This window comes from Strix uralensis, chromosome 4, assembly GCF_047716275.1.
Source record: "Strix uralensis isolate ZFMK-TIS-50842 chromosome 4, bStrUra1, whole genome shotgun sequence".
Taxonomy (NCBI): domain Eukaryota; kingdom Metazoa; phylum Chordata; class Aves; order Strigiformes; family Strigidae; genus Strix; species Strix uralensis.
The window spans coordinates 99,015,267-99,036,811 of record NC_133975.1 but is presented as its reverse complement, the minus strand read 5'-3'; the positions used below and the strand labels follow the sequence as shown (position 1 = coordinate 99,036,811).

Genomic DNA, 21,545 nt, shown 5'->3' with positions numbered 1-21,545 from the left:
GAGGCAGTTGACTGTTTAATAAGCATGTGTCAAATGCTTTCAAGGAGCACGTGAGACAGGAAGGCAGGGAGAAAAAAAAAAACAAGATATCACAAATTTCATAAGAGGAAATGGAGTTAACACGGAGACATGTACAAAACAAACTGGTTTATTTGTGGCCCTGCTTTTTGCTGTCTGCCTGTACTACTCTAAAGATACCCTACAGCTAAATGAAAAACCCTCCACTCACACTCACTCGACTTCCAAATTAAAAACATTTTACAGGTTAGTAAATCTCCAGCTGAGGTGATGTAGCAAAGAACAGCTGTGAAGTAATTTTGATAATGATGAGAATAATAAGCACATGGCAAGGTTCAGGGCTTTGCTGTTGCAGCTTCAGTGCTCCTGAATAGATAAAAGTGATTAAATACTCCTGATTATCCCTGACCAATATGTAATGGATTTACAGCCCTTTCAATTAGTCAGTATTTGCTTAGGACTCATTATTTTGTCTTTGGTTAAGTAATCAGCCCAGAGACTCATGTTCTGTCTAATTCCTCTGAGCCAAGTGGGTACAGGGCACCTGACCTTTGAAATGGCCATAGCTGGAAGGCAGGAATAACCACTACTCCAGCAGAGACACTGGCTATTCCAGCTAATCCTGACCCCACAGGCCAGATCAATGCACCTTAGTTTGCTACTAATGTCCTTACATCAAAATGATGGTTTAGAAATGTGGATCTATTGCTCCCCCCCTTTAGCTGTGCTGCTAGCAGAGCAGTTCGATAGTCCTATCATAAATAAATTGGGTACCTTGTCCTGAAATCATTACACTGTAACCAACACCGGCTACCGTGGAAATTTATAAAACTTTGGTAGAAGGAGAGGTAGTTAATAACAGTTAGCATTTTAAGCCTTATAAAGTGAGAAACAATTTTACAGTGAGAGGAAGAGGAAAATCAATTGATAATTTTACCAGTTTCCATTATTTCCCATATGAAGTAAACTACAAAGAGTGTTACTAGGTTTTCTGTGGAACCATGTTTTGATGCCTAAGTGAAGCTATAATAGTCAACAGAACGCTAACACATACAACCAACTGCAATCAGGAGGATAAAGATAGCCCATGGAAAGCATTGCTTTTTCACATATTTAATCTCTCTCCCCGAAATGTGAATATGGCTATCTTTTAACATAATGGACTTGAAGAGAAGCTAAAAAGGTGCTTATTCTCTCTGTTACAGAACTGAAGAATTAGGGAACCTGTAAGCCTTCTGTATTTCTCACAAAAAGTAACAATGACAAGTTTGCAAGCTGCTGCTTTGACTCCTCTACCATCCACAGTGTATGTCAGCACACACAGACTGGGGCTCTCTCTTCCACCACATACATATGAAGTTTGTGTAAACAGAGGCCAGCAATAAAGAATCCAGAAGGCAGAGCTTTATAGATGCTAAAGCAAGAACCCCCTTTTTTTTGTCCTTAGGAACATTTTGAATAGTTCAAAGCAAAAAAAATGTTATTTTATATGTAGGTGTTGTTCCACGCTACGGCTTTGTACTCTCTTTCTCTCTGTATAGGCATGTATGTGTGTATATATATATACATATACATATATATATGTGTATATATATATACATATACATATATATAGGTTTCTTTCAGACTTGTCATGATTCCAAGAGCCAAGAAAAAAAATCTAGAAAAAAAAAAAAAAGGCAACATAATTGAGTCCTAATAATGGTCCAAAAAATTATGGGGACAATTGATTTCTAATAACTATGAATAAACCTCATTAAGCACATGAATAGAAATCTATTTTGGTTTTGGGCACCACTTACTGTGAGATGCTGGAAAAGCCACGCTCTCATGATATTTGTTGCTACTTTGGGGAAAATGCCTCTTTTCTTCTGACGTTTTTTGTCCTTGTCTGGGTCATCGTCATCCCCTGTACCAGGTGAGGCTACACTGTTGTCTAAACCATCTCCTACAACAAAGAGAAAAACAGGAAGGAGGAGAAATTTAATGAACAAAATATAGAAGCCAGAAAGTATCATTAATTACGAAGACACTACCACAGTTTTATTTTGATTTGCTAGATCAGGCACATACAGTTTCTCATTATATATGAGTGCTGATACAACTATGTAAAAATTAGAAACCATGTCTCTCCAAATACTAATTTTGCGTTTCACACATGCATATATCATTAATTCAATTATAACTGTGTGCTTGACATAGTGCAATAGCTCTTTGTCAATTACGGGATTCAATGTGGGAAAACCTGCCACAAGAAAACCCATTCACTGTAAATGCATCCCTACAACCATTCTGAATACGTACTATAAGTAATCAAGTTAAATGTTCTGTAGTCTATATATTTGAGGCCCTCTGCAGAGGTGGCAGTAACCATGTCACCGTTCAGTGCACATAACACACTGTCAGATGAGCCCCTCCCCGTAACCATCACCTCCCAACACACATACATACGCACGCACAAACACGTACACCTAGTATGACCCTGCATATAGCATTTGCATGACATGAAAACTTCTACATCTCTGCATCACTGATTATTATCATTAAAAAAAAAGATGCACATCAAGGTAGAGCTCTCACTTAATCAGAACTTTCCATCAACATCTTTCTCTTCTGTGCTTTTCCCTGGCATTAATTGTGCATTAGCAAAAATCATTTACTTTTAACAGTCATAGTTATTTTTTCTTGCCCTCCAGCAAAAATGCCTTGAAAGCCTGCCTGGAGGGCATCTAAATTATGTATCTGAAAAACTCTTCTGGCAAGGCATTGCAGGACCCCTACTTTCTTAAAATTCATACGAGCACGTCTTCCTGTTTTTGGGAAGGCATCAATCAAGAGCAGCAATATATGCCATATTCCTACATTAATATTTGAACTAATAACTTTAAAAAAAGGAAAGAAACAAGATCCGACTTGTGGCATAATCAAATGCAAAATAAATGAAGAATACTGGGACAGCACTGAGACTTTATAGATTGCTGTGTTTTCCTTACACATCATTAGCCCGGAGCCACACGAAAGAGGAAAACAGAGAAGTGGAGAGTTTATGCTCCCTGCTGGTGTTTAAGAAGCCGAGGTCCTGGAAGGACATCTGGGAATTGTGCTGAGACGGTGGTTTTTGTAATTTAAGAATAGACATTCATTAGCAGTAAATGCCATAAATCCCATGCTAAGTAAAAACCTTGTCCAAGAAAGCCTAAAACAATAAACTCTGTGCTCAATGTAGCCTGAGCTAGACGCTCCATAGCTTCCTGAGGAATGCTATAGATTCACGAGCTAATTCCTATAGCCTTGTCTAGTTCTGTAGTGCTACTAAACGAAATACGTTGCTGCAACATACAGTCCATTTGCTTCAAAACTTGCATTTCAGCTCCATCTTCCCTCCTGTGCCAGATCACCCTTCTTCCACTGCCTCCCCTCTGAAAAACCAACCCTTTTGGACCGGAGAGACAGAAAAAGCCACAGCAAAGAGCTGGCAGATTAATTTTATTGACATTTCCATTTTCACTGCAATGTGATACCCTCCATCACATGGAAGAGATGACCCTCACTATTTACAGACTGACAGGCCACTTCATTACAACCACCCTGCCCCAAGGCAGAGCAGCTCCCTTCCATCTGCCCAAACACCAGAGCAAGACCCTGAAGTCGCTGCTCTCTTTCTCATGCTCCTTTTTTTTGTTTGTTTGTTTCTGTTAACGATAGAGAAAAGAGAGTTGAATCACAGCAAACTAATCTAAGAGATTATGGAAGCCCTAAACACTGTAACCAACTGTTCACTTTTGTAAGATGTTGGTTATTTAGAAAGTGCTCCTTTCCATTGCTCTTTCCCCCCATATATTTCACCCTACCCCTCTCTCTCTCTCTCTCCCTCTCTCTCTCTCTCAAACACACACACACACGCACACGTGCGCACGCGCGCGCGCGCGCACACACACACACACACTTTCCACTATGCCAAGGAACTGCTGCAAGGCAAATTCTCACAAACACTAATGGCTTCTGACTGCTCCTTGGCAACCCCAGCATTTTAACCTGGGTGGATATGCTCTCCAAAATACAGACACTGGAGCTATCTCATCAGCTGTTCATGTGACACAGATGGAGAGTGGCTATTAGGAGCCAGGCAATGGGCCTTGGGGATCTGAGGTGCTGTACTGTAGCCTCAGGCAATTTTGAAAAGCAGTACCCGGAGATGGGGGGAAAAAAAATCCCTACTGAAAGTGCAAGTTTGAAGTCAGTCAGTCTGTTTGTCTATCTGTCGTGTGGATAAAGATATCTTTGTCTCTTTATGTAAAAGCTATGTGTGTATGCACAGGATGCGTGGAGCTGTAAAACTTCCGCTCTGCACCATCCTTTCACACCACAGAAGCACCAGTTCACTCTCTGTATGGACAAATTCCTGTTTGTCTGCATATACATACTCTCCTGTTTGTGAGCATCCTCAGAAGGAGTCACCTAGATGCTAAATCAGTGTTTAGACCCTTTGGAGAAGCTGTTAATATCCTGGTTTTAAAAGGCTAATAGCAGCCCAGGAGAGGAAAGTTCAGCTGAAGCTCCCATTGCCTTCCCACCTTAATCAGCAGTCGAAACGGTAAGAGGCAGTGCTTCTCTATCTGTACTGTAACCTCATGAAAGGAAATGCAAGTATCATACCTCCAAATGACATCAGAAGATGAATACAGCAAGATTTGTTGCTCCTGGTGAACTACAGGCCCAGTCCTGTTAAGCTGTATTGTCATATCTTTAATAGGACTATAACTGCTCACATTAGTGGATACTGTTTCTAGTGGCAAGAAATCATAGAAGTAGCCCATAACTGACTTTTCTAAAATGGAATGGAAATGGATATGGAGAGCCTGATCCTAGTTTGCTGTATCCAAATAAACATGAGTTACTTTAAATGAAAAAAAAAAAATTATCAAAAGTGAAATAAAATTAAAAGATGAAAGTCACTCTGTGGCAGACTGGATTAACTATATTTTTAACTGCTGTATAAAGGAATCCAAATTTAAGTAATTTAAACCATCATTACAAATGATTCTGCTTATGAGAACTGTTCATATCCTGATTTGGGTGGTAATTTGTAAGAAGAGTAAAGTCCTAACTTGTATAGAAATTGCAACTATATAAGTATAGTTATCCCAATTTTCTAGTGAGGAAATCAAATCTTGAATTTGGCCCACTGACTCTCACACAGCAGCAAAAAAAAAATGAAGGGTGACTTTCTCCTGCTTTGCACACTGTTCACTTATTTATTCTTGTGCAAAGAGTACCAGTGATTGCAAAATCCTATCACTGTTCTAGGAAAGTGGAGAATTCTTAAGTGGCACTCTCTTTGTGGAGGTGTCAGTGACTACGCAGGATTCAAGCCAGTACCAAATTAGGCATATTACCAAGCTTGTTTAAGATTATATCAATGCTATGTAATAGTCTCAATAACCCTTATAAAAGATGGAGAGAGTTTACAAGAAACTTTACAGTGACCCACACGGGGTTCCTTAGAGTTCTCTTCTAGGGAAAGGGTTGGTGGAGGAAGCTGAAGATGGAAGTCGTCTTTACACAGTGGGAAGTTAGGCTTCCACACTAGCTTTGTGTGCAGACACTCTTAGCATGTGCTGAGGGCTTCTTCCCACAAGAAAAATTATTTTGCATTGAGAGCAAAGGAGACTAGCTCTTATTTAAAAAATACTGAGTTTCCACTGCACCACAATTTCAAACTTGCTGCAAACTGATTTCCTTGGACAGACTAGCTTGCTGACCCCAATGCTCATACAGCTAAGGACTCCTCAGGAAACAGATTCCAGTCCTACAGAAGGCCTGTCCAACCTTATTGTATCAATTAATTCCTCTTTGACAGTCCTCCACACTATCAGTATTGTTTCAGCCCTAGTCCTTGTTTGTGACCCAGCAAGAGATGAAGTGAGTGCTGTTTAGAAGTTGCTCATCTAGTCTTTTCACCATTTGAGAACAGGATGAATAACAAATTCACAATCTACACAAAATGGTAACTGAAAATCATAACAAGCAGAGCACTAAGAAAAGTGATTTCTGGAAAAATACATTTCAGGACCCAGTGTTTGAGTTTCTTCACCATCAGAAGTGCCTTACAGCTTTATGGTTTGCATGCTAAAGGAAAAGAGAGAAGAGCAAGGATATCTAAGGCAGAGGGAAGACAAGACACTTCACCAAAATAGTGGAAGCAATATGAAAACCAAGTTAAAGGATTTTGAAAAGGAAAGCTGCAGTGCACTATGCTGATTTTAAGTAAACTACTCTACAATCTTTCAGTCCAGTATTTTGATGGAGTAGAATACATAGATATAAATGCAAAACAAAAAGAAGAATGTGAATGCAACTTATATTCACAATGTGCAATTATTTGTACTTATAATGTGTCTATCTGGACACATAAGTATTGTAAGCCATTATTAATAAGGATGTTCAACTTAGTAATATGATCCACATCACCACCAGAGAAAAGTCTTAAAAATTTGGTTAATTACAACTGCTGAAAACCTGGAAAGAGAAGTGTTTGAATATGTTTTGAAGATAAGACAGTCTGTGCTGTAGGGAGGACTAATAGAGAGGGAAGGTCAGCTCCAGAATCAAAGACCCTTCAGGAGAACTCCTTATCTCCATTCTACCCTGTTAAAATCATCAGGCTTTTAGCCTTACAGCTTCAGCAGATCACAGCTCTCTGAATGAAGTGCTGGCTGTGGGGGGTTTTTTCTCCTCCTCTTAATGATCACTGTTCATGAAAGTTGACTTAGTCTCCTCACACCACAGAAACAATACTTATGTACTGCATCTTATTGCATAGGGAAACTGAGTTCGGATAGGTTAAGGGGGGCAAACCTGAGACTTTGAAAACCACAAACAGTTCAAGTGGGCATCCCAGTTTAGCGCTGTGCCATCATCATCAGTGCTCTGTCAGTACGTGTGCTAGTTTTGCTGAATTACTTGACTGCAGGAGGAAAGGAGTCATCAGAAACTGTTCAGGCTTAACACAGGCATCCTAGGTTGACCTGCATGCTCAGCCACCACTTGCCCCATCCTGGAGTGGGGTATCCTCAAGTGAGCTGCTGTAATCAACCCCCTGCGTTCCCTCCCCCTTTTGTGTCTCTGAGACACCAGACACATGTCTCATGGCGCTATGTCATATGTTTCAGTGAGCATCTTTGAGAGAAAGAAAGGTTGGACACTGGTGCACTAGAAGGAACAGGATGACTTCAGGCATACAGCACTACCATCTCTCTTACTACAGAAGATGTTATTCTTTTGCGCTTCTAAGCAGCAGGGAGGAGATGAAGAGCTGGCCTTCTCTCTGCTGTTCTTTTGGAAGATCTTTTGCTTTCCAGAATATAACCCAGCAATTCCACTAGGCTGTTACTGTAAAGATGACATGCACAAATTTCACACAATCTGGGCATTAATAACTACTGCAAATTCTAATAGGAAGAAAAGGAAGAGAACTTAAACCACTATCAGATCTCACCTACAAAGCTATTCTACTTGGTCTAATCACATTTTAGCATAGTTTGTCAGTCAGGAGCAAGTCCCTGTTGCCATCTGGCAGTATGTGCTAAAGGCTTAAAGAGTTGCATGATATCTGGTATCTAAAGTGTATTTACAAGAGACAGAATAAAAACTGTTCCTTTTCTATTTCTGGATAGGCACCCTTCTATAATCACTGATTTATTTTATTTTCAAAAAAGCATTTACAAATGTTTTATTATTTATTCAAAGGTAGAAATGACATTCCAGCTATGTTATTGTTATAGCCATGCATGCTATAAAATCAGAGATTCAAATCTTTTGAAATTATTTGCAGAACGGTAATGTTTCACATTTCCCCTTTTATTATTTTTCTGTCCAAAAATAAGAAAAAAGACTGGCTTTTTTGCGCCCTTAATTGTCTGTATTTAAATCTCGTGTTTATTTGTGAAGTGAATCAAGAATTCTTAGATATTCTATTCAAAAGCCAACAACATATTTTTCTAGCTTTTTAAAGAGAAAACTAATAAACACTGGTTTAAATTTTCAGCTCTTTGATACAGCCAGTAGGTTTGTGGTTCGTTCATTATAATCCAACATTTTTTCACATCAGGTGAAAAAAGTGTTCCAATGCAGACAAGGGGAACAGTAAAGCAACCTGCTAATTACTGATCTCTCTTACGTTCCTGCTGTGCTAAACTGTCCAGACATGTTGAAGTGAAATTTTTCTGCGATTTTCAAGTGACTAGTTCATGGCCCACTGCCGTGGAGTGCAGGAGAAGGGATGAAATGCTTTAGTTTACATGCAACATTTACTAACTGTGTGGGTTTTCCGACATTAAAGAGGGGACAGTGACCCATGCCACCTTTTTCACACTCAAAAGAGCACTGAAAAAACAGTCTTCATAGGCTTACCTCAGGCTTCCCTGGCCCTTAACACCCTCCCCCCAGGGTAGGAGCAGAAAGAGAAAAAAGAAGGGATTTTATGCTCCTTTCTCTTCAACTTTTCAGGCGGTATAAGCAGCATTTAGCAAATTCAGCCTCCAAATGGCTCCAAATGCTCTGAGCTGCAGGGGCTCATCCTTTGTTAGCCTCCCTCTATTTACACAGGATTTACGCAGGCTCTCCACTGAAGAGACCACATGTTTCTGACAGAAAGCACTTCCATTCACACTGCATCAGGCAACAGGATTGTAACCACTGCAGCTTCACGCTGACCTGAGATTAGGGATTTCAGCAACATTGAGATGGTAACAATCTGCTAACTAACGAAAATTATCCATGGAGAACTCTGCTGCTTACTCCAGTTAAAACTACCGTAGCCAGATAGATTAGGTTACTTAAAAGGACAATTAAAAACTAGCTACTGTCAAGAATACACATGTCCATCTACAAATAACATACACACAGAGAAACATATCAGCAGAAAAAAAAAGAAAAAAAATCAGACTGCAGCTTGGATTAAAACAATTTCACCCACTGGCTGAAGACATAAAGTGTAAAAACAGACAGATGGACACATATGTAAATGTGGCTGCATTTGTTTCTCTGGAGCTGGCAAGTTAGTAATAACAGTATATTTTAATAATTTATTTTCCATGGTATTTTCATACTGGTTAACTGGGCAGCAGCAACATCCATGCAGAACTTCAGGAGCAGAACTCCTTCAATCTAATTGCTATTGGGGCAAACAAACTGAACTAAGCGACCTCTCTTGGCTCTACCTACAAGGACTCAGTCCTGGAACCCGATATCAGTCTGGGGATTTTTTAAATTTAGTATTTTTTTTTAAACTCAGTTCGGCCAGTCAGGATTTCTGCACTGAGATTTTTTCCAGATTTAGTATTTGTGTCAGGGTTTTTCAAAATGGATTACACACGCACAAGCACAACAAACGTTGCTAGTTGGAGCCTGCGGTTTTTTGCTCAATAGCCTTTCATGGGGCAAAAGAAAATTAGATGGGAACACAGGGCCAGAAAGGACCACACAGATCCAGTTTTTGATGAGTTTTATTTTGACGTTTTAATCTGGCAAATTATTTTGCTTCTGCAGCAATGGACAAAACAATTTACTTCTGTAATAGTAACACATACATGCATCCGATAAGCATGTGAAAAGTACACGGTATATTCTAAAGTTCTCCATAGTATATCATAATAAAGCTCTTCTGGGCACTCAATGATTCATTTTTAGTGATCTCTCAAATGCCCTTATCTACAGTTAACACTCAGATTTTATTAAGGAAGAAAGCAGGGACAAATGTCCACTTAAGTCCCAGCTCTCAAATTCAACTCTGCTTGCACTGCAGTACCTAAAGCTAAAGCTTTTTTAATGTTCTATTCACCTCCCCTGTGTGGCATTTCTGCTAACACAGAGTTCACAATCTTTCAGCCCCAAACACAGAAGGCTGCTATCTTCAAGTCATCCAAGGAATGTGCCAGATACTATCATCTCCCCTGCAATACAAAGAACCAGAAAGAGGCAAAGACCAAAAGGAGACCATACTGATCAGGTTACTAAAGTCCAGAAAGTCTTTCCCAGAATGCTAAACGTTAATCTTTGAACCAGCAAATGTTATAATTAAGATCGTTGTAGTTGGAGGAAATGCTAGCTTGAGAAGTCAAAGGTACAGCCATTTGAAGTTGTACTTTTTTGCACCTTTATCCTAATCTTGCACCCCTCATGCTGGCATAACTGCCATCAAGCACTTTGTTCTATTCAAGCAAAATTATCATTAACGTCAGTGGCAGTTTTGCCTGAGTAAGGAGTGTAAGACCAGATCCTTGTCTTGTTCACACAGAATTGCAAGCACTGCACAATTCCAGAGGAGATATACTCATTAAAACTTGTGGTTTATGCTGATTTATGATGCTCTTCTGTTTAAAAGTGAAACTCACTTTGTACCTCACCAGGAAAGTGTTCAATGCACTTGTCTCTACACGGTTTTAACTTCAATTCCCCCCTTCCCCATCTCAGCACAAGCTGGGAAGTTTACTCCCAGGTTTTGGCACCTAGGCTGAAGGAAAGCATTATTAAATTCGGTTTAAGTATTTTGGCTGCTTCTGTAATTACTTTGCAGCATGAATGTAAATAGCTGTTACTCTGTTTAAATTTTTCATCCTACTAAATGCTGTCACACAAAATGTCCTTGTGCTGCAGTCTAAATGGAGTTCTTTTTAAATCGCTTTTGTATATATTTTTAGAGAAATATTTTTAGCATTCTGGTAGTAATTCTGTTAAGAATACCAGCTGCAGACTTTGGCTACAGCTGAGACAACAACAAGTCATTAAAGAAATCAGGAGACAAAAACTTTTTTTTTTTCCCCTAAAGCACATCATCTTTAAGACACCATTTTCTTTTTTTTAGGTCTCTATCTCTGTCGGAGTAAGTGGGATACTGTTTTTAGTTTTCTCAATCAACTGTACCAAAGTTAATATATATTAAAAAACTATATTTTATTTTACATACAATTTCTTATTTGCTATCCTGTTATTTTTGTCATTAGAGTAATATCAAATGTGGGCAAAATAGCCAAGTTCAATTAAAATTCTACCTGCTGTTGAAGTTAAGTAATTAAGTTCAATAGTATCTCATCAATATTTAACCTTTAACATTTTGCAGTTGTTTATATACAGCAGAGTGTGAAGAACTTAAAGTAGATGATGGCTAACATCCTGTATTAAATAATTAATGTAGTTTCTTTAAGAATAAAAATGGCTTTTTTTTTAAAAGGAAAATAGCCATCAGAGCATCTCAATTTTCCTTACAGTTGTTACACACTTATAAACTGTGAGATATTTTAATGTCTTGCAGTTCCCCTTAGACAACATGCTGTTGGACACAACTGCTTGTTCAGGAGACATCCCTTAAAATGATGCCCACTAATACAGCAAGAGTCTAAGTACTGTCTACCCTTTTCAGGGTTATTTAGATATTAAAAGTATGCCAGCTGAAATATTGCATACAAATACATGTTCATAGGATTTTTTTTGTAATTTCCAAAAAAAAAAAAGTTAGGACTAGAAATGTAAGAAACATCTATTCCTGACAGATACTAACTTAAAAGCTTCAGTTATTAAAAAGGACGTTAGGCCACAAGTCCAAAAGGCACATTAGTCTAAGACGTAAAAAAAAAAAAAAATGGAGGATGGCTGAATGCTTAAAAAAACCATGTTTTAATAGAAAAGGGTCAAAATGTACCATAAAAGCTTTTCCAGGTGATAAAATGTACACAAATGTGTATGTTACATAAAACACAAATAAGAGTACCATCTTGATATGCATTCACAAACAGCTGAGCAGCATCAGAAAAGATGCTTGCTGTGAATGCATAGTCCAGAAAAAAAAAAAAAAAAACAACCAAAAAATGAAACAACTTCAAACTTGGCAAATCTTACATACCATAAGAGCTCCAACACCTATGCACAGTAGGTTGGATTAACCCGCTGGGTGCTGCGGACATATATATGCACCTCCTCCTAAAGTGTTCATTTGGCTGGCAGTCTGGAAAATGCCAGAATGTGAAGGGTTACGTGGGAACACTGACAGTCTGCTCCTGTAGGTTTAAGTTAAAGCCCATACTTTAAATATAGTGTGCTAGGTATTTGGAAACATAACTAATACTGTTTATAAGTGGTATGCTCTTTGGTGCTCACAACAAAGGGCTTGATCCGGTGCTCACTCCCACTGGTGAATCATATTCCAGATGACAACCACATGCTTTGGATCTGCCTGTATTTACTTTCAGAGTAACATTTTTCAGCAGTCTTTTCCTCCAAGAAGCCTTGTAAAGGTAAAGTGTAAACCATCTATACCTCATCTGCTATATATATTGGATGCTTAAAAGCAGTTACTGGAAAGGCCTGAAATGTTTTGTCTTTCAAGTTCAGCAGACAGATTATAAGAGCAAGCATTTAAGAGCCGAAGCCCCTAGTTAGTCCCTGCTAGTTTCTTAGAGTCTGGCTTCAGCCACAAGAGAAGACACAGTTAAGAATCTCTAAATGCGTCAAACTGGAAGAAGCAGCAAGCATACAGACATGTGAACTATGGTCAGAAAATTTCAACTGGTTGACAAAAAAACAAAAATATTTTTATGATATCAGAAAGGCTGACAAGCAACTTATTTTCTCCCATCATATAGTTTTACCGAATTGTTTCAGGATATAATTAAAAAGTGAAAAGGAAGGCCAGGCCATGGCTGACTCCTCTCTCTGTACCCAAACTATCCCATAAGATGCTTTGGACCTGCTTTAAATGATCAAAAGAACTGACAGAGCAACACATAATTTCATAGAAACATGGCGAAAAGCTTTAGACAAAAGCTTCGATGAATTGGATTTAGAAAATAAGGAAGCATAAAAATAGCAAAACCACAGGGTACTGTCTTGTTATAACACTATTTGCTTAAAAGTTTACAGCACAAAACTAAAAAGCACAGACCCCCACTCTGACACGTGATACTTTGCTTTTCCGTTCATAAGCCTGTAATTTCATTTCAAGTCTTTCATTGTAGCAGAAAGTGTTGCAAAAGACAAATATCCAGTGCCTACAAAGTCTTCCCAGACTGGTTTGTGTCTCCCTGAGCTCTTCCTAGGGAAGGAGCTCACAAGTTGGGCTCCAGAGAACTTCCATCACCCTGCTCTCCCCTTCAGAGGAGATAGGGTTGGCTATAGGCAGGAACCCCGAGCGAAAACCTGGCAGGTTATGAGACTTCTCTTCATTCAGATGGGTAAAACTGAGCTTCCCCCTGGACAGGCTGTTCACCTAGCCAGTTAGAGAACTGACATGTATGCCATAAGATCAAATCTAAGCCCCACCAATCAAGTAGCAGTCTGGGCTAAACGTGCTGATGCAGCAAATTTCCAGATCTTGATCACACTAGGCAGGGGAGTCATTCTTCTCAGTGATAAAGTCACTGAATGCACTCTTGAGGAGATAAAAAATTAAGAACTGGCTGACTTTGCACCATTTGAGTGAGGTATTCACTGCTGACCCAGAACAACAGAATTGTCACCAGCTAGGAATCACCGTAGACATGGTCATCTCTGACTCCTTACTGCAAGGCTGTTCACAGGAATTGTTTCTCATCTAGTTAGTGACATCAGTCTGAAAACTACACTGTTTAAATGCATTATGCATTGGAAGAAACGTCATGCAGTCCCTCTATCTCTCTCCTTCTCCCCTTCTCTTAAAAACGCTGTGAAACGATGCCAATGAGAGGGCTCAGTAGTCAAAAAAAGGCAAATAGGATTCCAGCAATTAAGATTTGTCTCAAAGAATTAACCCTCTTTGCAGTTTTATAGTTAAGATATTTTTACCTGTGTTTTACTATGTCAGCTTTTAAAACTTACCACAGATTTATGCAGCAGCTAAGAACTGAGATGCTAATAGTGTTGGAGCATTATCTAACACATGATATTCTATTCCCTTTTCTGTTATTGGTTCAGAAAGTGACCTTCAGCAAACTTGAGGGATAAGGATTTTCAAAAGTGCTCAAGTAAACAAGGAACACAGCTTTCAATTAAAACTGCTTTAAAAGTAATACATAATATTCCTTTTGATAGTAATTCCTCTTAGATAAGTGAATATTATCTATTACTACTTTTAAAGACAAACATATCAGTGCACTCCTTTGCTCTTTTGAGCATTACTTTTTTTTCAAGTCTGAGTATGGTTAATTTTTTTACTAAGTCTTCTTCATCTCTAAATGCATATATTAAAGAGAACATGATTTCTGTACATCCTGAAATACTCTGTTAGAAGGCAGGTTCTTGGACATAAGTACCTGTGATCAAAAAAGATGCACAAGGACATCTTATTTCTTTTCTCCTTCAGCTAAATAGGACTATTTCCATTTACGTTACTAGGAGCAAAAGCAAGTCAGTGCTGCAACTTCAGTAAAGAGACTACACAGGTTTTTATATTGGTGGCTGATCAAAATTGTGAAGTATGAACAGTATTGTCATCTAGTCTTTATCCATCTCTGGTTCCTGTGGCATACATGAGAATTTGTTCTGAGAGAAAAACTAAGATTTGGCATTTCCCATGTCTACCTCCAATAAACTCAATGACAAAACACTCTCTGGACCTCACTCTTCACCTGCCACACACGCATGGATGATATACACAGTGAGCCAGCTTTCCCAGGGAGGAGAAGTGCTCTGAGGGACCGGGACCTGACCATGCTACTGGTCTCTCCACAATGAGGACACTTACATGAGCACCAGCCCTGTGTATTTGGCTGGAGATAACTTCTCCCTAGCTCTTGAAGTGTAGGAAATAATTCTCATATGGAGTGCAGGTCTAGGGCCATTTTTCCGAAATAAGAAACACCAGTGTTTGTAATTCATTTACAAAGCACTAATGGGGCCCCTTTTTCAACCCTGTTTATTTCTTACAGAACAGATTCATTTGGACAATGGCAACAGAAACTAAATCGAGGAGATGAGCAGGCCACCAGTGCTACTTTCTGGTACTCATGGTGTTTTTTTCCATATGTGATAAAGGTTTGGTGAATAATGCACGCCTGGGCCCTGGCCATTGATGGTTCACAGATTGTATGTCCTTAGCAGCACCACCCCATCTATTACTGTGGAATTAGTTGGCAATACTACTAGTTGTACCAAAAAAATAAACTAATTGGTCCCTGAGGATAGCTAGGTGCTTTGGAAGTCTTTTTAGCAAAAAGAAAAAAATTATCTCCCATAGTGATTTGCCAGCCTTCCTATACTCTATCCAGCACATTGGGACTTCTAAATTACATACTATAATTGACATCAAATATCTGTCCCATCAGTGAATATCTTTATTAGCATCAAAATCACTCACAACTAGTGTTCCTCAATGTTATTAAACAGAACTTGTTCTAGGTGTTGCCTTACTAATTAGTCAGGATGAGCCCGAGGAAGAAAATCTGGGTCATGTTAAATTAATTGGAATGAGCATGAAAATTAGCAGAGCAAACTGCATCAATTTTCTATAGAGAGCCTTTCTTCATGTTGAGAATAAAAATGGATATTATGAGGCATTAACCAAACTGCCTTCTGTGACTGCCAAGAGGTGTGTTACAGTAGCCCAAAAATATCATGCTCACAGATTTTCAGAAGTTAATGAGACATTTCCAGGAATGGTAAATACATGGTATTAAAATGGGTGTGCCTCTTATGGGAAAATGCCAAGTCATTTCATGTTTATTCAGGCATAACAAGCTCCTCAAAATGAGCATAATTTAAGAGGTGAATAGTGCAAAGAGGGCTAACATTCAACTAATTTTCCTTAAGAAAGAAAAGATTAAATTGAACAAAAAATGAATTAAGAGGTTTACAAATCAACAAGTCAACCATCAGATTGCAGCCTCTGCTCAGTATATTCTCATCAGCCCCTGCCATGAAGTTTTCAAAAAATGTCCCGAAGGCAGGGAACAAAGCGAGCAGAACTGATTACAGCCACACTCACCGCCTTGCTGTCTAAACTCTGTTTGGCTTCCTAATGAGCTCACTAAAAACCTAATTCATCTCCCATAACCCTTCTCAGCCCTCCTTGAAATTCACCATTATGGAAATTACAGATGAAACATTTACAGGCTGTGTTCAAATTACTGCTTCTTCAACAGGCAGGTCCCTGACCCTCACAATGAACACAATAGAGGTATGTCCGGCATGAAACCACTCGAGCCACAGCCTATAGAATAAAGAGGCTCAGGAAGGTTAAGACTTTTTCTCATGGTGACAATGATTTCCGCATTAATGCTTTCAGTTCCATGAATATGGGAATTTTGTGGGTTTGACAGTATATCAAATACAAATTGTAATTCAGAAGGGGAGAAATGAGTTGTACTGATGACAAATAGCTGAAATAGGCTAATGTGAATTCCCAGCCTGTTCATGAGGAAACTCCCTCAGTTCCTCATTACATGAAGTCAAAATGATCCTCACGGCACCTAGCCTGTAACTGGAAGATTACTGAATTGATGGATCCTTAGTTTAAAATGCAGCTGTTTTATTCTGCTTTAGTAATTAATTCTTTTTCCAATACCATATTGATTAAGCGTAGACCCTGATAAAGTTCAAACTGAGAAGAATCTCTAGTGGCTTCCTTAGTTGCTCCAGAGACTCAATGAAAACTTCCTACAATTCCACCTGCCTCCTCAGAGTGCTGATCCAATGAACAGAACAGTTTTTTTCTCATAAATTAGTTAGGCCATGTGGAGCTGTATTAGCTGATCGTTGCTTTTGTCTCTCTACTTGCTGACTTGCTTTTCACTTTTGCTGTCCTTTGTGCTGTCACACAGAAAGTCGGAGTGCAGCTGCCATGCTGAACCCAAACCAAGGTAAAGAACAATTCGTACAAACTACTTTCCGACCCCACCCCCCCCCCCCTCCACTTCATACAGCTGCAACTCCCTGAGCAGTGCTGCACTCAATAAGGCCTCCTGGGATCCAACTAGCAGAGAAATCCGTGCTGAAGCATGCAGTTGTTCTGTGGGACTAAAGGGTGTTGGGGGGGAAGTAACCTGTTTTCTTCAAGACTGCTCCACCTTTTGGGATAGAATATTTGCTGCTCTGTTTTTAACATCCAAAGATCTTTGTACTATCTGCTTTTTACTTTAAAGAAAACAATGACAACAAAAACCCCCAAACCCAAACCACACACCTAAAACAGTACAACCACTTGAGACAAGAGATCACCACTTCACCTATAACAAGTGGGATGCAGGTCCTGTTGACTAACAGTCAGTCGGTGGCTGTCTATGAATGACCACTGCAAACACAGCAGCATATTACAAGGCAGCAGCAATCACCAACATGATGCTGCTTTTCAGAGTCACCTGTACCTAGAAATCCAGACTTGTGAATTAAAAAGAGCATGATAACAGAAAGTTTCTCAGATTACAGCCAGTACAATGGATTTCCTTTTCTACAAAAATCAGAAATACATTGGTCTGAAAACATTCCCAGCACTTTAATTCTTCCCCAACCTACACCACCCCTTCTACTCCTCCTTCCCTTTCCCACCACTTGAAAAAGAAACAGGTGATGCCTTCTGTGTCTGCACACTACAATTCATAATTTGAACCTGTGTGTCTGGAGGGTAACGTGCTGTACATACTGGTTTCCACAACACTGGTAACAAGTGATCTACAGAAGCAAAGGATCTGAGAGAGTGGCCAACACATCAGATATTAGCAATCCTTCTTCAGGTGACCTATTAGTTAATAAGACTACCTAAAGGCTAAGGGTCTCATTCTAATATCATACTGTCTGAGGCCCCTGACTTAATCTCTGCCTTCCCACCAAGGTGAAAGCAAGTTGGCTTTCAATATTTCTTCAGGAGAATCTGCTCAGTTTTGGCTCATCCTATTTGTATCTGAAGAGCTACGTTACCAGGCAGGTGCATGAACGGCAGTGGGCAGCCTCTGTGCGTGGTGGGCCAGGACAGATAATGGTATTCCCCACCTTCAGAGCATTCTTCCTTAGGGCGAAAGGTCACCCTTCACAGATGTCTCCAGCAGACACTCAGTTGTCAAAAGGTTGCATCATGCGATTCATGCAGTCATTGCTAACAATGCACTGTTTTCATCCAGATACGTAAACACGTTGCACTTCTAAATAATTTCCTTGTTAAGGACAACTTGTTTTTCTCCCGAGTTTTGTTCAGTTATCAAAAAAAATGTAAGGAACACTGAGAAAAAAAAAACAGTCTGACCCCCCTTTGCCAATTTCGCAGCTTACATATTCTATTTCCCTTTTCTGTCAGGCTATTCAGCACAAGAAGATGCTTCTGGTTTATTCCCAAAAAAAGAGAAATAAAACTACCATATCCCAAACTGTCTAACAGTAAAGCATATAGTTTGGAGGCAAAACAACCTGCACACTGGTGAAATGGAAGGTAGTAAGCTTTTTGTCAGAAAAGTTACACAGCCAAAAAAATTCAGTGAAGAAAATTCTGTTCAGCTTAATTATAGCCAATTCTAATTTCTTCCATTTAAAAGTGACAAACAAACATGCACCCTGGGTGGATGAGTGCAAAAAGGAAAATTATGTGTATTCACGTATTTGTTACGAATTCACATTTGCCTGGTGCAGAAACTTTATTTCTCAAGGAGCACTTCAGAAATAATAGGTCTTAGTTGCTACAGTAGCTCAGATTTTTAATTTCCAGTGCCTCCAGATGAATAGTATAACAAAGATTTCTTCTTTGTTGAGGACAGTTACTCTAAAGCAGCTTGAAGCTATCACACACTATACAAAACAAGTAATTTCATTCTAGAATGGATTCAAACAAGCTTGTCAGGATTTTTATCTATTTATAAATTATATATTTAACAGTAAAGTAAGACAGACATGGCTGGAATGTTACACATGGGGAAACACGATTAGAGATATGCCAAATAACTCAACCTAATCCCAAGCAATAGAATCTTAAGGGCACTGGGAATTTCTAGAAGAATTAAGCATTGTATGCTGCAGAAAGCTCAATTAAATACCCTTAGAAACCAAGCAGAAATTCTTTCAGATCTGCCTGCAATGTGTAGTCCTCCCAAATGCAGAATGTTTGTATCTCCAAGCATCCCTTTTCTGATCATTCCTTTAGACACTGAAGCTATGGAAAGCACACTTTCAAAAAAAAAAAAAAAATCTTCTTCAGTGCTTTCATGTCTCGTATTTCATACACTTGGCCATCTTGAATTAATAGGAGTCAATGAAGATACACATACTTAAAAACGGCTCCAGCTTCATTGGTCTAATCTATGAACTTTAAAGACCTTCATTTTATGAGCTTTCCTCGGGGTAGGTATTTCAATGTTCTAAAAACAGGGTTATGGACTGTTAAGTTAAGCACATGTTCTGCATCAACATTTTAGTTTCAGCAGGTTATTTGGTGCCAAGTTTGCCAGTTAGTATCATCAGTTCCTGAAATATGTGCTTATTTGTTTTAACAGGTGTTTTGAGAACAGCACAGGACAGGAGAAAAGCACTGTTAATATATTCATTTAGTATCCATCTATCCTTAATTCTGAAAATCCCCTTACCCTTCCCCCTGAAACATGACAAAATTTCACCCCAGGTGTTTAAGATGCAAAGAGATGGCATTGAAACGGAGTGCAAATGAGTATTTCTTGTTATTTCACCAGTCTGACAATTTGTTTGCTCATTTCTATTGTACATTATTTTTCATCTAGTAATCACAGATCTGGGTTTACATATTGTATGACACATCTACTTACAGAAAACTACCTTTTATTGTGCTACTGATGTTAATTGTAGAACTAAAAAAGTAAGGCTGAAGCAAAAAACCCAATACCCTTTAGATAATGAAACATAACCGGGGACTTTCACTTCTTCTGAAGACCGTTTGTTAGCATTTGCATCAGAGGATGTAGAGGGAGAAGAAATGCAAACAATCTAAAACCAAAATTGGCTTACCCACATCAGTTGTTCCACAGAACCAAAATAATAGTTTGCTCTTAAAAATGAATAGCAGCGAAACGTAACAATAAGATTTACACACACACACACACACAGTGCTGTCACATTTGTGGGTCAGTTGAGATGGTGCACCACAATTTTCACAAAATCCAAACGCACAGATACACACTTCTTGCAGGTGTTATCTCAGACTTGGTCTGCTGAGAAGCGAAGTGAATCCCCACAGCGATGTTTGAAGGTTTAAAAGCTCAGTTTTTTGTTTCTAAATGCCTATGAAAACATTGCCTATGCTCAGAGGCCTTTTAAAACAAAACCAAAGCTTTTAAAGCTTCAAAAGCGGTCATGGGAATTTGCTCATCAGGAGGGAATCCTAAATGAAGACCAAGATTCAGTGGATTCCCCTGTACATGACAAAAGCCATAGCCTGTCTGCAGATCTACCGTTTCTTGTAACAGATGTGGGCTGATTCAAGCAAAACCTGACAAACCTTTGTGCATGCCCTACATTTTACAAAATCTACTTCTAAAAGGTTTAATCCTCCCCAGTTATGCCCTCCTAATTTCTGCCATGCTATTAAAAAACAAACACACACATACGCCACCACCAAAAAAACCCTACCTTTATGGATACTTAATGTAACTAAGAGAAAGACCACCCCCCAAAGTCATCAACTTAAAGGAAAAAAAAAAAAGGGAGGAAAAAAAAAGCTAAGCTTAGAACTTTTATTGTTATAACCTCAAATATGTACAAGACAGGAAGGAAACCAACTGACAGTTGCTTTTTAATATATGGGAGATGATTTACAGAAGGAAATATTCTAATGCTGTGTTAAAGGCCTAGACTACTTGAAAAACTTTTTTTTTAGTCAGTGTTTTCTACCTATAGCAGTCTAAAAATAAGGTAAGAAGTTCCTAACAAGTTGTTTAAAGGACTGTTATAAAAAGGCAGCAAGAAAGTAACATTTGAGTAGATCAAGGCTGCTGAATCAGTTATTTAAAGCATAAGAAGCCTGGTGTAAATTAAGTCTTTCTTCTGAAAGTGTGAGATATATCTTTTACTCAGTTTTAAGGTGAAGCACACAAGTAAAAAAACCTACTGTTTCACCTGAATTTAACGGCAGCATTCCTGTCCACCATGTAACTGAGATTCTCTGTTTTCCTTTGGATGAAACAATCTCATTTTGTTCATAGAAGTTATACCCCGCTCCCATGAAATAAGACAGACAACTCAAGAATAGCTAATCATCATGGAGAAGGCATAAGAGCAGAGGGCATTATATTTTTGTGTTCAGAAACAATATCCTTCTCAAATTATTTAAAATAAAATGAATCATGCTATAACAAACAGCTGTTTGAAGGAAGACTGGAACAGAAGACCAATACATGGTTCCTCCACTGGACATCTGGCCATGTATGGGCATATCCTCCTCATTACAGCCACAGTTTGAACTAGGAGCCTTACATCCAAGAGTACTACAGTGGCAAGCAGAGCAGGTCCAAGTGAATTGTTCTAGGGTTTGCCTCAGCTGGAGGGTGCTTTTTGCATAGTTTACAAATTATGCGCTAGACAAGTTCTCAGTCTCTTAAGAACAACTGAACCTT

At 38.9% G+C, this 21,545-nt stretch overlaps 1 protein-coding gene across 6 annotated transcripts in view; it reads right to left on the bottom strand.

Moving 5' to 3' along the window:
* Nucleotides 1–21,545, bottom strand: part of MEIS2 (Meis homeobox 2) — a 173,056-nt gene that overhangs the window by 118,899 nt on the left and 32,612 nt on the right. For 5 of the 6 annotated variants that reach the window (XM_074868181.1, XM_074868180.1, XM_074868177.1 and 2 more), the window contains one exon: nt 1,821–1,966. In XM_074868181.1, coding sequence (XP_074724282.1) covers nt 1,821–1,966 — 146 coding nt within the window. Of the gene's footprint in view, nt 1–1,820; nt 1,967–11,917; nt 12,020–21,545 lie in introns of all 6 variants that reach the window. The other variant, XM_074868179.1, reaches the window with a different exon arrangement.